General features: G+C 38.5%; 1 protein-coding gene across 2 annotated transcripts in view; it reads right to left on the minus strand.

The window, feature by feature from the left end:
* Positions 1–993: 993 nt before the first annotated feature.
* Positions 994–17,268, minus strand: part of Tnks2 (tankyrase 2) — a 66,036-nt gene continuing 49,761 nt past the window's right edge. For both annotated transcript variants that reach the window (XM_048338710.1, XM_048338712.1), the window contains 8 exons: positions 15,962–16,044; positions 14,173–14,293; positions 10,622–10,719; positions 9,709–9,783; positions 8,802–8,907; positions 5,724–5,910; positions 2,961–3,117; positions 994–1,855 (listed from right to left, as the gene is read on the minus strand). In XM_048338710.1, the coding sequence (XP_048194667.1) occupies positions 1,793–1,855; positions 2,961–3,117; positions 5,724–5,910; positions 8,802–8,907; positions 9,709–9,783; positions 10,622–10,719; positions 14,173–14,293; positions 15,962–16,044 (890 nt within the window). In that variant the 3' untranslated portion in view covers positions 994–1,792. The remainder of the gene's footprint in view (positions 1,856–2,960; positions 3,118–5,723; positions 5,911–8,801; positions 8,908–9,708; positions 9,784–10,621; positions 10,720–14,172; positions 14,294–15,961; positions 16,045–17,268) is intronic.

Here is a 17,268-nt window from a genome sequence, read left to right on the forward strand (position 1 = left end):
AAGTAAAACAAAGGGAAATTGGTTCAGAGCATGAAGGGAAAGGTCCTCATTTACAAAGACCTAAGTGGGTAAAAATGTTTTCTTGGTTTCTGAGGGAACTAGAAGTCAACAGGTAGGATAGACTCTGTCAGGCAGTAATTCAGGTCTCTGTTTCAAGATTCATGAGTACTATCTTTTCATGGAAAAGGCAGTTTTACATTAAAAAGGGTCAAAAATGGCATTTCACAGGACAGTAATTCCCTGCACAGCTGCCATACTCAACACAGGTCTGGTCACCACAATCGTCACGCTCCTGCCAAGGGTTGTGGTTCACAAACTGAGAGCATATTTCCAACTGGGCAGAACATCACAGGAGGCAACCAGGAGCAGGAATCACTTGTCTTACATTTGCCCATTCAGAAGGAAAAGGCAGGAGTGAGAAACCTCTATTTATGGTTCTGAATAGAGTTTACTCATGATTGGTTCTAAATAAAACAGTAAAATCAAGGGGAAAATGCTTAGGATAAAAAACTACCCACTTGCCTTTTGCTATTTTTCTTCCTTTTAGATTTAAGGTAATTAGAATTGATTGGGAGATTATCTAGGATTACCCTTCCCAACCCTGAAATTTAATTTCCTATTTATATTCCATGAAAATACTGTTAAGTGTTCAAAAGAGGATTTGGCCTTAAAAAAATAGGAGCACTTGCTTTAATTTTCATAGAATGACAATGAAAAATTTTCCAGAGTGACACTTAAAAAAAAGTTTGAGGTCAGTGAACAAGCTTCTTTAGAATCAGGGCCTGTCATAGTTCAAGTTCTTCGGAATGTGTATCTTTTTATAAACAAAGGCAGGACAAATTAAAACCCCAGAAAATTCATAAAATTCACAAGTGAGAAAGATTTTTTTTTTTGTCATCAGTTGTGGGGCTTGAACTCAGGGTCTAGGTTGCTGTCCCTGAGCTTTTTCACTCAAGGCTGGCCCTCTACCACTTTTGAGCCACAGCACCACTTCTTGTTTTCTGGGGTTAGAGATAAAAGTCTCAGGGACTTTCTTGCCCAGGCTGGCTTTGAACCACGATCCTCAGATCTCAGCCTCCTGAACAGCTAGGATTACAGGCATGAGTCACTAGTGTCTGGTGAGAAAGATTTCTAATAAGAGATGCTTCCGCCAGCTAATTCAATCTGATAAATTAGTCTTTCCCAACTAAGTTTTGGCTAACAATCACAATACAGCCTCTGAATCAAACATAAAGATCACTCAATCTTGGTTGATGATCTAGGGATGATACAAGATGGAAGACAGATGAGCAATACACATGAAAATGTTTGTAAACCGCTGCAGTTCTAAAACAGTAGACTTATATTACAAAGCAATGTAAATAAATACTGGGCTAGTACAAAAGCTCTTATTTACAGTTTTACAAATGAAATTGTATTCAGTGTAAATGCTGTGTTAAAAGAACACAGTACTGTATTAGTAAAATGAATTCTGTTGAGGGCATTACAGTTTCTGTTAGAATCAATGCATAATGTATAAAAGGTTCAAGGTAACTCTGTTTATAATTTAGTACAGACAAACCCAGTTAAACCTGGAATGGCATCTGTTAAAGTGCTGAAAAACAGGAAATATTTAGAAAACACTGTACATTATTAAAGCTTTATCAAGTCAGAATTGTTAAACTTCTTTCACATTTTTATCCTTCTGTTACGAGCCATGTACAAGATGAATATGACCAGCAAAGAAATAAAACTTAGGCCACCAGCTGCTTTGGAGATTTTAGGTTCGGTGGAATTAGTTTCCTAAAACTGTTTATCCATCAACCATACCTTCAGGCCTCATAATCTGGTAAGTAATTAAATATTCAGGATAAGCCTGCAAGAGAAAGATTAATTTAAATGGTGGTAAACAAATTTTGGTCAAAGATTAAGAGGATCTTCCATAAACATTAAATTTTTAGGGAGAAGGTTCTAAATCAATCTTAAAAACTTGAGGGTAGGGGTGGGAGGGAAAACAATGGTGAAATTACTTACTTATAAAATTATAATCTCTACTTAATAATAATAAAGAAGGTGTGTGCCAGTGGCTCACATTTGCAATTCTAGCTGTGAAGAAGAATGAAATCTGAGGATAGAGATTGGAAACTAGCTTAGCCAGGAAAGTCCATGAGTTTAATTAACCACAAAAAAAATCCAAAGTGGGGCTGGGGATATGGCCTAGTGGCAAGAGTGCTTACCTTGTATACATGAGGCCCTGGGTTTGATTCCCCAGCACCACATATACAGAAAATGGCCAGAAGTGGCACTGTGGCTCAAGTGGCAGAGTGCTAGCCTTGAGCAAAAAAAAAAAAAGAAGCCAGGGACAGTGCTCAGGCCCTGAGTTTAAGGCCCAGGACTGGCAAAAAAAAAAAAAAAAAAAAAAAAAAATCCAAAGTGGAGCTGTGGCTCAAGTGGTAGAGCCAAGCCTTAAACAAAAAAACCCTCAAGGGACAGTGCCCAGCCCTGAGTTCAAGCCCTAGGACTGGCACAAAAACAAAACAAAGACACCCAGAATCATCTAGGGACATTTTCTCAAAACAATATTATCTCAACTCCAATCCTTTAGACTGGTGACCAGCCACTAGATCTACAATGGGTATTAAGCACATGCCCATCCATTTTTAATAATGGTGGTAATTCTGATACCAATTCCATTCAGAATACTACTTTGGGTCCACTATTTTACTTATAGTATGAGAGGATTATATGCTTCATCTCTATAGACTATTAAAAAAATCAGATTTGAATTAATTACATTTTATAGAAGCAATAACTCTAGATTTTTCCTGGTTTAGTTATTTTTTGAGTAGGATCTTGAGTTTTTGCTTGGAGCTAGCCTTCAGTTTCGATCTTCCTATCTATTCCTAAAGCTTGGAACACAGACATGCCACCTCACTGGCCCTTATGGAATTTTTGAAGGTAAACAAATAAAACTGAATTACCTGTTCTCCCCTGTAAATAACATATTCAGCTAATGCTAGGCCATTAACACTGGGCCGACCGGTGACAGAGTGATGCCCGGGAGGTGAATGTGCCATTTTCATTGCACTAAACTGCAGGAAAGACTTTCCCAAGGTTACCCGGCAAAAGAGCAGTTGTCTAAAACACAAAATGGAAAAGGGCACTCTGAAGACAAATTAACACAAATATCTGGCAATCATTATTTGCATACATTAGATAAGCTTTAGAAATGTCTCTATACAAAAAAATTTATGATTGTTTTTAATATGTCTTGAACTTTGTGCTGGGCCTTATGCCAATTGTAACTAACCAGGACTGAGATCTAGCGAACTATAGTTTGAGGTTAGCCTAGGCAGAAAAGTGTATAACACTCAATCTCGAAAAGAACCATCCTAAGGCAGATTGGCATTGCTCAAGTGGTAGAACACTTGCCTAGCCCCGAGTTCAAATCCCAGTACTGCAAAAAAGTCTATTATTCTTTTAAAATAATTTGTTAATTATTATTTTCTTCAGTATTGGGAATTGAACATGTTAGGCAAATGCTCTACCACTGAACTATATTCCAAGACAGGGTCTCACTGATTTGTCCAGACTAGCCAGGCTCAGCCTCCCAAGTAGGTGTGATTACAGTGAAATAAATCACAATACCCAGCTAGTTGTTATATTTTAACTTTAAAACCTGAAAAATGTTAACAACTTTATTGAGATTCATCATCTTCTTTGTATCTCAGCAGAAACACAAATCACAGACTAAGTGGAGAGGAGCAAGCTTAAGGAATTTCTATTGTAGCTTGCAAAAGAATAATTTCTTTAACAAAATCCAGTGATTCCTCCTTCAAAGTACACTTAAAATTCATTTACTTCTAATTTTGTCATCATTATGTTCAAACCACCAAAATTTCCACCTGGACTGTAACAGCAGCCTCCTACTAAGCTATTATAATTTCCTGCCCAAACTATTTTCTATTTAAACAGTCACTGATTAAAACAAAGCCCTGCCGGCACTGGTGGCTGACACGTAAAATCCTAGCTACTCAGGAGGCTGAGGTCTGAGGATTGTAGTCCAAAGCATTAAAGTTCTGAGACTCTTATTTCCAACTAATCAGCAAAAATTTAGAAATGGAGCTGTGGCTCAAGTAGTTAACTGCTAGCCTTGAGCAAAGAAACTCAAGGACAGTGCCCAGGCCCTGAGTTTAAGCCCCAGTATTGGCACGCGCGCACACACACAAAACCAACAACAAAAAAATCACTCTTGTCTTAAAACCTTTTAGAGGCTGCTTACTGTACTTAGGGGGAAATCCCATTCTTTACAATGGTTTAATTTTCTCTAGTTTTATTTTATCTTTACCAGGTCCTAAGCACATTAATTTCCTTTGCTCACAAAGGCCAATCTTCCTTCTGGACAGTTATCCTTTCTCTGTACCATCTGAGATGACAGTTATTTTATTGTTTCTCCACTGGCTAACACCTACTCATTTTTTTAGGCAAATGTTACTTACTCAGGTATCCCCTCCCTTACCATTGAGTTTAAATAGGTATTATCCCACTCTCCTCAGGCATGTGATTGATTTTCCTTAGTTTCAAAGAACCTTCCTTTCAAGGGGGCTGGGAATATGGCCTAGTGGCAAGAGTGCTTGTCTTGTATACATTAAGCCCTAGGTTCGATTCCTCAGCACCACATATATAGAAAATGGCCAGAAGTGGTGCTGTGGCTCAAGTGGTAGAGTGCTAGCTAGCCTTGAGCAAAAGGAAGCCAGGGACAGTGCTCAGGCCCTGAGTCCAAAGCCCAGGACTGGCAAAAAAAAAAAAAAAAAAAAAAAAAGAACCTTTCAATATTATTTCACTGTTTTTCTCTAAGCCTACTGTACATATGCAGTCTTTTACCTCAATGTTATTTTGTATTCAGGTTTTTCTTTTTACAAAAACAAGCTCTTGGGATGGAAAGATGGCTTAGCAGTAGAGTGCTTGCCTTGCACTCAGGAAGCCCTGGGTTCAATTCCTCAGTACCACATAAGCAGAAAAGGACAGAAGTGGCACTGTGGCTCAAGTGGTAGAGTGCTAGCCTTGAGTAAAAGAAGCCCAGGGACAGTGTCCAGGATTCAAGCCCCAGGATTGGCAAAAACAACAACCACCACCAAACAAAAACCATCAACATCCCCCCAAGAAAGGCTTTTGCTAGGATGCCCAGGGTGATCTTAAACTTGCATTTGTCTACTTTCAGCACACTTGCTCTACTCAACACTTTATTTTGCCTACTTCCCCCTCCCTCACTAATACTGAGATTTGAACTCACAGCCTCATTCTTGCTCAGCTTGCTCAGTTGGCAGATGCTCTTATCATTTGAGTCATACTCCAGCCCAGCTTTCTGTTGGCTATTATGGAAATGGAGTCTCATGAACTGTTCTGCCCAAGTTGGGTTCAAAATGAGATCATAATCTATAGATTTCAACCTTCTGAGTAGCTAAGGTTAAAGATATGAGCCACGGGAGTGCTAAGTGAGCCACTCAGCATTTTTTAAAACACTACGTGTTATAATGAGTGAGTTAAAAGGTCAATTGCTTAGAATCATGCTGGCCTCACTGAGATAATTTAAGTAAATATTAACTATTATTATAACTTGTGAGAGAGTAAAAAGCCTAAAATCAGTCTTGATTCCTAAAGTCAGACTTAATGCCTTGCTCTTCAAATTTCTTAAATACCTAACCAATTCTTATCAAAATAAATGAGAACAAGTGACCTCTTACCTGTGGCAAATGTAACAAGATCTGTCTTTGTGAACTGGACATCCAGTACCTCCTCCAATTCCATATACATACTGGTTGCTTTTGGAAGAGTTCTCAGCAAAATAAATCCCAGCTCCAAACATGCCACCTATGTATGCATGCCTTTCATCAAAACCCTTATGGATAATTGCATTCACAAATGGGGACCCTGAAATACATATAGGTTGGTAGAAACAATTTAAATTTATTTTTGGAAGAAAAGGCAAAACTAAAGTCTTTTAGAAGTTAATGTCTCGGGGCTGGGGATATGGCCTAGTGGCAAGAGTGCTTGCCTTGTATACATGAGGCCCTGGGTTCAATTCCCCAGCACCACATATATAGAAAACGGCCAGAAGTGGCGCTGTGGCTCAAGTGGCAGAGTGCTAGCCTTGAGCAAAAAAAAAAAAAAAAAAAAAAGAAGCCAGGGACAGTGCTCAGGCCCTGAGTCCAAGCCCCAGGACTGGCCAAAAAAAAAAAAAAAAAAAAAAGAAGTTAATGTCTCTGTGTGAGTCCTATAAGGTATATTCTTAAACACATACTGCTATCACAAGTCACACACCAAAATAAAGCTAAATCTAAAAAGAATAACATGTTCAACGGTTAGCCAGTTTACTATTTTAGAATAAAGAATTTCTAATTTCTATAATATCTAATAGGATGGTGGTTCAAATACAGATTCAATCATAAAAATAGACTTGAAATACCAATGCAAAAAGGATCAAATTCTATACTCTGAACACATAAAAATCCAGAACAAAGGGTCATACATTTCAACTCATATATATATATATATATAATGAAGCTGAATGCAATCAAGCCTTACAATGATGCTCCCAGTAGTCTGTTATATTCTTATTCTCTTCTCTTCTATCTTCCTACTTCTGTCGTCACCACTTTAAGTTTGTATTTATAAATGCAGTACTTTTCCTTCTTAGGCTAGTGCTCTACCACTTTAAACCACAGTGCCACTTAATACCAGTTTTCTGGTGGTTAATTGGAGACAATAGTCTCACAGAGGCTGATACTGAACTGCAATCTTCAGATCTCAGCCTCCTGAGTAGCTAGGATTATAGGTGTAAGCCACCAGAGCTTGGCTACTTTTTCTTCTTTGTGTGTATGACAAGACAAGCCTAGCCAAAGAAGAGCTATAGAGCACAAGAACCAGGCTAGGTAGGTGTAGTGTGCTAAGGGCTGGAAAAAGCCAAACTATTACAGCTAAATGATTTAATCAACATCCTGTCCTTGCTCATCAAGGGACAAGAAAATATACTGAATTCCCTTTTACAGAAATAGAAGCACTTTCTGAATTAACTTGGAAAACACAAAACCATTTTTAGAAAAAAAGGTCATTACAACTTTCAAGTTAATAAGTAAAAACTGGGCTGGGGATATGGCCTAGTGGCAAGAGTGCTTGCCTCATATACATGAGGCCCTGGGTTCAATTCCCCAGCACCACATATACAAAAAATGGCCAGAAGTGGAGCTGTGGCTCAAGTGGCAGAGTGCTAGCCTTGAGCAAAAAGAAGCCAGGGACAGTGCTCAGGCCCTGAGTCCAAGCCCCAGGACTGCCCCCCCCCCCAAAAAAAAGTAAAAACTATACACTCTTTGCCAAGAGAATATGATGATAACTTTTTAGGGTTGTAGCATAAGTAGTAGTATTTAGACTATCTCACAGAAACTCATTCTAGCCATTCCTTCTGGGGATTGTGAAATGTAGTCTACTTATTTTTCAGTGTTGGGGATTGAACCCAGGGTCCTGAGTATACTAGGCAAATGCTCTACCAATAAGCTATATCTGCAGTACAGGACTGTGAAATTTAAACACGTTGTTAAAAAAAAATCAAATTAAGTCTCCAAAAACTTTCTGCAACCAAGAAGCAAGTAACCAAGCTTTTGGGTTTTTTGGGGGTGGGGGGGGTGGGGTGTGTGTGTAGGGGGAGGTGGTCCTGGGTGCTGGTCCTGGGTGCTGACCCTGAGCTTTTGTGCTGAGGTATAGCGCTCTACCTTTTGGTTGATTAACTGGAGATGAGTCTTTTTTTTTTCCTTCCTTTTCTCTGTTTTTTTTTTTTTTTTTTTTTCCAGTCCTGGGGCTTGAACTCAGGGCCTGAGCACTGTCCCTGGCTTCTTTTTGCTCAAGGCTAGCACTCTGCCACTTGAGCCACAGCGCCACTTCCGGCTTTTTGCTATATATGTGGTGCTGAGGAATCGAACCCAGGGCTTCATGTATATGAGGCGAGCACTTTACCACTAGGCCATATTCCCAGCCCCTGGAGATGAGTCTTATTTGCTTTCCTTCTTGAGCTGGCTTTGAACCATAATCTTGAAATCTCAGACTTTTGAGTACCTAGGATTTCAAGTATGAGACACCAGTGCCCGATTTCAAGGACAAATGAAGGAACAGGCTAAAGCTACTATGAACAACATGCTCAAAGGCTTGATAAACTATATTTTAATATCTACATTTAACTGACAGTTTGTGAAATTTAAAACAAAGAAATTTTAAATACAACAGTGATGCTATAAATTTAATAATTATCAGTAACCGCCATAGATCTAATGACAGTGGCCCTTTATTTGTTGGGCTTGAACTCAGGGCCTGGGCACTGTCCCTAAGCTCTTTTGCTTAAGCTTTGAGCCACTGCTCAAAGCCATTGTCATTTCTATTATTATTATTATTATTTTTGCCAGTCCTGGGGCTTAGACTCAGGGCCTGAGCACTGTCCCTGGCTTATTTTTGCTCACAGCGCCCCTTCTGGCTTTTTCTATATATGTGGTGCTGAGGAATTGAACCCTGGGCTTCATGCATGCTAGGCAAGCACTCTACCACTAAGCCACATCCCCAGCCTGTCAATTCTATTTTTTTTACCATTATAATTTATTTATAAATTATCTATTTATAAAGTATACACTATAAAAGAAATGGACAATAGGAACATAAGCATAAAAGTTACAGAAATATTAGATTTAAAAAATTATATGAAGAAAATTATTTTTTAATACCTGTCAAAAGCTATCTTAATATGGAGAACAGTAGTAGAGTTGAAGGAGAAGGAATCTTACCATGAAATAGCATTCGTTCATTTGCATGGTTATGGTTTTCTTCAGAAACTTCTTTTCTCCGGTGAGTATACCTTTCCCAAAGTTTCTTGTTACAAACCTTCTGAATCTGTAACGCCAGAAAAACCAAATCTTTAAGTGTTCATAATGACCTATTTCTTCTTAACCAAAAGATGGGCCTCGTATTTAGCCAGGAGGTGAAACTTTTTTGAAATACATGTAGTTTTTAGTCAACTGAAGATACTGCTTATTAAAAGTATCTTTACAAAAAGTCCTACAAAGTTAGAAGTATAAATACCTTTTGGGAATCAAATATTTTTTAAAAAGCCAGAAGTGGCAGAGTGTTAGCTTTGAGCAAAAATGCTTAGGGACAGTACTCAGGCCGTGAATTAGCGTCCCAGTACCAGCACATGTGTACATATACACAAATCATGGTTTAGCTGGGAGCCGGTGGCCCAGGCCTGTGATCCTAGTTATTCAGGATCACAGTTTGAAGCCAGACTAGGGATAAAAGTCCATCAGATTCTTATCTCCAACTAACCAGCACAAGCCAGAAGTGAAAAGATGATTCAAGCAACAGAGTGCTAGTTATTAGTGGAAAAGTTGAGCAAGAGCAAAACCTCTGAGTTCAACCCCAGTACTGATATACACACATGCATGCAAAGGTCTTGAGTTGGTATTTTTCAAAGATACATAAATGGCTAAAGATGATCAATACCACTAATCATCAGAGAAATGTAAATTAAAACCATAATTACCACATCTACCCATAAATATAAATAACAAACATAAATAAAAAACAAAACAATCCCAAAGCCAGGTCAAGGAACTACCTGGTCTAGATAGATCATTATGTTCTTTAGGTTTTGGAAACTACAATGTCAGGAAGCTTTACTTTTGCTGATTTTACCTTTAGAATATTGTATCGATTGAAGATGCCACCTGCATGTCCACCATCTCTGTGCTCTCGGACTGTACTTTGCATCTGATGGGAAAATAATTTAAAACATGTATATTACCTTGTCTGACTTGGGGAACACGAGTTTCTGATTCATCTGATTCTATTTTTGAGAATATAAGTCTTTAATCTTTTGTTGTTTAGAGGATATAGGTATTGTAAATTCATGAGTACTACTTTCTAGATGTAGCTACTAGTCAATCATTTAAAACATTATATCATGTAAAGGAAGAAAAAGAATAGGAGGTGATTAAACATAAAGCTAATTGCTAATCACGTATATTAAAAAGTAAAGCATTTGTTTCTTTAGTCCTACTGATTTTAGACAACGCACAACGTGTATTTTATTAAGAACTGGCCTTTCCTAAGTTTTAGAAATGTCTTACTGGGGCTGGGAATGTGGCTTAGTGGTAGAGTGCTTGCCTAGCATGCATGAAGCCCTGGGTTAGATTGCTAAGTACTACATAAACAGACAAGGCCAGAAGTGGCACTGTGGCTCAACTGGTAGAGTGCGAGCCTTGAGCAAAAGAAGCTCAGGGATAGTGCCCAGGCCCTGAGTTCAAGCCCCAGGACTGGCCAAAAAGAAAGAAAGAAAGAAAAAAAGAAAGAAAGTCTTACTAAACCTTGTATTTCTGTGCTCAGTTCACATTGCAAATATGTTTCAACGTGTAAGTAGGCTATTATTCAAAACTTTCAGTGGCCGGAGAGTTCTTTGTAAAGAATGCTAGAACAGAAATATCCTGGGTAAATAGTACTTACATATTTCTGGGTCTTATCTAAGACTCTAGGCTTTGTAAGTGTTTCTCCAATGGTCTGTATGACTGATTGGCCTATCTTTTTCATTATTTAAGGAATATGAACATACCTCTTCTTCCACAGACTGAAACTCTTTATCATCAGGAGACAGATCTATGAGAATTGTTCCACTACCAGAGTTGTTCAGCGTTAAGTATGGGTTAAGACCTATGAAACAAAATTAAAACTTGAAAGTAAAAAAAATGTGTCTATAAAACAACACCAAAAGTAATAATAGCCTGATTAATCTAGCCACCAATTTAAAAACTTTGTAGAATGGTTTATATTTATAGGAGGGGTTCCTATATACCTGTCACCCAACTTTCCATTGGTAATACACATTGTATTAGTACAAGTTTCAAAATTATTAATATAGGCTTAATTTGGATCTCACTAGCTTTTCCTACTAGCATTCCCTTTCCAAGATCAAAACTAGGACATCATACTTCATTTAGATCACTGTTCTGTAACTTGATAAACTCTAAGAGTTTTGCTGGGATATTTCAGAATATCATTTTCTTCTATATTTCCTATTTTTTTACATTTTTAAAATTGTGGTAAGATATATGTAACATAAAATTTACCATGTGAGCCATTTTTAAGTATTAGATTCAGTGATAGAAATATATTCACACTGTTGTACGGCCATTTCCACCATCCATCTTCAGAATCTTCTCATCTTCTCACACTAGAACTATTTCCATTCATGATTTTTTTTTTTTCTTTTTTGGTCTGTTGTGGGGCTTGAACTCAGGGCCTGGGTGCTGTCACTGAGCTCTTTTGCTCAAGGCTAGCATTCTACCACTTTAGAGCTGAGACAGCTCCACTTTCTGTTTTTTTTTTTGCCAGTCCTGGGCTTTTAACTCAGGGCCTGAGCACTGTCCCTGGCTTCTTTTTGCTCAAGGCTAGCACTCTGCCAACCTGAGCCACAGTGTGCCACTTCTGGCCTTTTCTATATATGTGGTGCTGAGGAACTGAACCCAGGGCTTCATGTACAGGAGGCAAGCACTCTTGCCACTAGGCCATATTCCCAGCCCCATTTTCTGCTTTCTGGTGGTTAACTGGAGTTTCACAGACTTTCCTGCCAGGGTTGGCTTTGAATTTAAATCTTCAGATCTTAGCCTCTGAGTAGTTAGGTGTGAGCCACTAGTGCTTAGTTTATCTGCCATTCCTAATGAGTTTCATATATTCTTCTATAAATTATTCCCTTTAAGAACTATGTAACCATTCAGTTATTCTTTTTATTTTCTGTAAATATGAGGCAGAATTATTATATAAACATATAGTCTCAGGTAATTTTAAGTCTACATTGAAGTCCATTCAAATTTCCTATCTGACTACTCATAAGAGTAAGATTCCTTACTTCGGCATTGAACTTGTCCTTTTCTAAATGTCAATGGTCAAGATAACCCTATCTATTTTTTTTTTGTACCTTTAACCATTTTGGCATCATTGTAATACAACTCTCTTTTAACTTCTACAAAATCTCTGAGCCTCTGCTCTTTTTTTTTTTTTGGCCAGTCCTGGCCCTTGGACTCAGGGCCTGAGCACCTTCCCTGGCTTCTTCCCGCTCAAGGCTAGCACTCTGCCACCTGAGCCACAGCGCCCCTTCTGGCCGTTTTTCATATATATGTGGTGCTGGGGAATCGAACTGAGAGCTTCATGTGTAGGAGGCAAGCACTCTTGCCACTAGGTCATATTCCCAGCCCCTCTGCTCTTCTTTTAAGGTTGGGCAATCTTTTATTTCAGGGCTAGTGCATGGAGATTACGAGGACTATTTCAGTTCTGAGCTGTGGTCTAAAAAAACCAATACTACCAACAAGCCAGTCTCTGATGAAAAAACTTAAGAGGAGCAACTATGAAGACTATATGGAAACTATTATGCAGAATAAAGACTGTGCTAAGTACCTGTCTAAGGCATATGCACCCTAGCAAAATATTCATCAGTATTGGAAGACCAGTCAGTAGTACTAGGAATCTAGTGACTTGGTACACTGAATGACAGGTAAGGCTGGTAAGTCAAGACAAGATACTATTAGAAGACCACTACAGGCATCTACTGGTTCCACTTTATAAACCAGCAAGTAATCCTGGCTTCAAATGAAAACCAGGAAGGTGGTAACTTCATGCAGGAAAGGGACCCAGATGTGCTACGTTAGACATAGCTATTGTGTCAAAATCCTGTTTCTTCTCCATGGAGTAAATGTTTCTACTCAATTGTACAGTTGGATGTATCAGAAGTACAGGACCAGAGGAAGTACACCTCTGCCATCTGGAGGCAATATACGTATTTCAGCTATCTGAGTAGCTAGGATTACAGGCAGGAACTGGGCTATATTCTATTTACTGTTCGTGGGTTGGTTGTGGGGCTTGAACTCAGCCTAGGTGCTCTCCCTGAGCCTTTTTGTGCTCAAAACTAGTGCTCTATCACTTGAGCCATAGTACCACTACTTCTTGTTTTTGAGTGGTTAATTGGAGATAAGAATCTCACGGGGACTTTCCTACCCAGGTTGGCTTTGAACCCTGATCCTCAGATCTTAGCCTCCTGAGAAGCTAGAATTACAGGCCTGAGCCACCAGCATCTAGCTCTCTTTACTTTTAATCAATGTATTCAGTACACCAGTTTAAGACCTTCCTTTAACATTTCTCAGCTTGAATCACCTACATTTTTAGAAGTACTATTTTTTGCTTTAACAAGTGTACCCTATCCTGTCCAGTATACATCACTTGCTGAAAATTCCACCTTTGCTAAGAAAAGGTTTCTCTTTAATCCCAGCTGAACTTCAAGTATAGGATACTCCCTCAGCAATAAAGTTAAAACATATTTTCACACTTAAAACATTTTATTCACCATTTTATACCTACACCTGATAGACAAGAAATGTTAACATCTGTTGAGTAAATACAATGTGTACTTCCCTTAAGCCCTGAACACTAATGAAAAATAAAAATATTATCCAGCTTTATACTGTTTAATTTATTCGGTTGTAACAGTTTTTTTTCCCCCATTCTAAGCTTAGCATTTTAGTTATTATAATTTTTTTTGCCAGTCATGGGGCTTGGACTCAGGGCCTGAGCTGTGTCCCTGGATTCTTTTTGCTCAAGGACAGCACTCTACCACTTGAGCCACAGCACCACTTCTGGCTTTTTCTGTATATGTGGTGCTGAGGAACTGAACCCAGGGATTCATGCATGCAGGGCAAGCTCTCTACCACTAAGCCACATTCCCAGCCTAAGCACAGCATTTTATACAAGAGATTTACTATATTATTTTATGTGATACCCTTAATGCCTACCTGTTAAGTCAAAAAGTAAGATAACTAAATTCCAGATCTTTTAGAATCATAGAAATTGAGAGCTACAGTAACTTCAGAAATCATCACAATTTTCAATAAGTAGGACAACTTTCAATTTCTGTATTGGGTAAAATTTTACACTGGTAGCTCAATGTATAACTAACTACTAGCAGATTTTTCATCACAGGTGTCCCAAATCCTAGTTACTGTTTGTCCTATTAAACAGAGCTTTTCATACAGATTTTCATATTATTATTTAGTACACTAAGCAATGCCATTATGTAAACTGTTAAACTGATAACAGCAACAAATTAAAATGAAATACCTTGTTGTCCAGAGATAAGTCTTTCTACTCCTTTAATTAGTTTATGTCTATGTCCATAAGCATTGATTCCAATCTCTTTGAGTTCCTTGTGTCCCATCTCAACTAACACATCCAAAGTGATCTTATAAAATAAGAAACAACAATTTAAAATGCTTATTAACTTGGTAGGCATTCATATATGTATGTGTTTGTATAAGACAATCATATATTTACTTTATATTTATTTGAACAGTTTTAACGTTAAAACAAACCATTTGCTGAACTGAAATTAGCAAAAAATGTAAGTTGGCTAGCAGCTAGGCACCAGGGCTCACATCTAAAAACCTAGCTATTCAGGAGGCTGAGACCTGAGGATCAAGGTTCAAAGCCAGCCAGGCAGAGAAAGAGACCTTCATGTCCCAATAAACAGCAAAAAGCTGGATGTGGAGGCCATGGATCAAGTGTGAAGAATGCCAGCCATGAGAGAAAAGGTAAGAGTGCAAGGTACGGAGTTCAAACCCTAGTACCAGTACCAACCAACCAACTAACCAACCAACAATAACTTAGGAGTAAAACTGAGGTTGAGTCATAAATGGACTTCTGTTTGCAGGACAGCTTTGAACTGTAATCCTCAGATCTTACCTCCTGAGTAGTTAGGATTACAGGCATGAACTGCCAACATCTAGCCATACATGTACTTTTTTTTTTCCCCAGTCCTGACTCTTGAACTCAGGGCCTGAGCACTGTCCCTGGCCTCTTTTTGCTCAAGGCTAACACTCTGCCACTTGAGCAACAGCACCACTTCTGACTTAAAAAAAAAAGTCTGTGGTGCTGAGGAATTGAACCCAGGGCTTCATGTATGTGAGGCAAGCATTCTACCACTAGGCCATATTCCCAGCCCATACATGTACTTTTAAATTTATCACAGTCAGGTAAAAATTTCATCTTTTACACTATACTAAAAAGTACACTCCATAGATAACTCTTGTTATGTAATTTTTCTATAGTTCTTCTAAAGTCTGGACGGCATGCTAAGTGATACTTCCACAATAGTATTTAAGGTAACTTTTTTAACCTAAAATATATTATCACATCATAAAATGGAAGCAATTCAACCATCCTCTCTCACTCTCTTTTTTTGTGGTAAAAGGATTTGAATTCAGGACTCAGTACTTGCTAAGCAGGTACTCTACCACTTGAGCAACACTTCCAGCTCTTTTCTGTTTTCAGTTACTTTTCAGGTAGAGTCCTGACAGTGAACCCAGCTGTCCCTGTAGCTGTTTTTTTGTTTTTTTTTTTTTAAACTTTCTATGGAGCTATCCCTCGATAGTTCAGTTCACAGTAACCTTTCTCTTCTTCCAGTTTCTAAACTCTATGACAAACATTAACTCCTTGGATGATCTTGTTCCAGCTCCAAAACTAGGCTGAAAGTTTCTTTAGATACAAGTCTAGACTAGCTACATTTCCTAAACAGTAACAACAGCAAAAATATGTCAATGTATTCTGATAGAATTGCTTTAATATGGGAATACACAGAAAAGCCCAAGTGCATGACTGGCATATTTCTCTCCATAGGAGCTAGCAAGCAGTGTCAGGTTTAGAATGGGTAGTAACAGACAGTTCAAGGGTAAGGTACTGAGTAAGACAATTCTGCCATTCAAAAAAGTTGTTTTTATTACTATACACTTAATAGAAACCCATCAAAAATACTATCTTCTCCACAGATTACAATGGTCGAGAGAGTTCAAGTATGACTCAAATTTTCCAGGAGTTCCCATAAAATACTAAACAATACAATTCATCTACTTACCTGTTCTCTCTCAAATATATCCATTAAGTGCTCAAGTCCAAGATTCCTTACAAATTGAGTTATGCTAAAATCTACTCCTGGAACTGGGAAATTCAAAGAAAAAAAAAACTCAGAACAAAAATTTTACTTCAGAATAATACATATCAGCATTATATTAATACAGTTCTGTGATGTTACCATATATGTGAAGAAAATAAAGATGAAGCAAAATACAGTAGCCAGTGGGACAGAATACTGAATCCAAAGTCACATAAAGCAAGACTTGTAACATTTCACCATTCATGGATATATTTAACCACTGGAGCATTCTCAAGTTTAAAAAACTTCTCATTTTTAGTTTTAAATTTTATTTTTAATCTTATTTTTACTTATTTATTTGTATCGGTCCTGGGGCTTGAATTCAGGACCTGGCACTGTTCCTGAGCCTCTTTGTACGCAAGGCTAGCGCTATCCCTACCACTTAAGCCACAGCGCCACTTCTGGCCTTTTCTGTTTGTGTGGTACTGAGGAACTGAACCCAGGGCTTCATGCATACTAGGCAAGCACTCTACCACTAAGCCACATTCCCAGCCCTTAGCTTTATCTTTAAGATCAATGATTTATCTTTCAAAATGGAGGCTCCTTTTGAAAAGAAGGTTCATAATTTGGGCATGATAATCTTGTTTGTAATGCTTGCATATAGGAGGCTGAAGCTATCTAAAGGTCAAAGGGGCCAACAAATTTCTCTGGATAAAGTGAGAATTTTGACAAGCAAAAGATTCACATCAAAAGATAAGTTAAGCAGAATGAGAATCAACTTTCAACTTGGAAGGACAAAGGTTCATTAGGAATTCTATTAGTAATGTTAAAAAAAAAAAAGGAACAACAGAGGCTATAATTTACAAGGTTAAAAAATGACTTTCTGGGGCTGGGGATATGGCCTAGTGGCAAGAGTGCCTGCCTCATATACATGAGGCCCTGGGTTCGATTCCCCAGCACCACATATACAGAAAACGGCCAGAAGTGGCGCTGTGGCTCAAGTGGCAGAGTGCTAGCCTTGAGCAAAAGGAAGCCAGGGACAGTGCTCAGGCCCCGAGTCCAAGGCCCAGGACTGGCCAAAAAAAAAAAAAAAGACTTTCCTGGGGCTGGGAATATGGCCTGGGGCTGGGAATATGGCCTAGTGGCAAGAGTTCTTGCCTCGTATACATGAAGCCCTGGGTTCGATTCCTCAGCACCACCGAAGTGGCACTGTAGCTCAAGTGGCGGAGTGCTAGCCTTGAGCAAAAAGAAGTCAGGGACAGTGCTCAGGCCCTGAGTCCAAGCCCCAG

This window comes from Perognathus longimembris, chromosome 2, assembly GCF_023159225.1.
Source record: "Perognathus longimembris pacificus isolate PPM17 chromosome 2, ASM2315922v1, whole genome shotgun sequence".
NCBI classification, from domain to species: domain Eukaryota; kingdom Metazoa; phylum Chordata; class Mammalia; order Rodentia; family Heteromyidae; genus Perognathus; species Perognathus longimembris.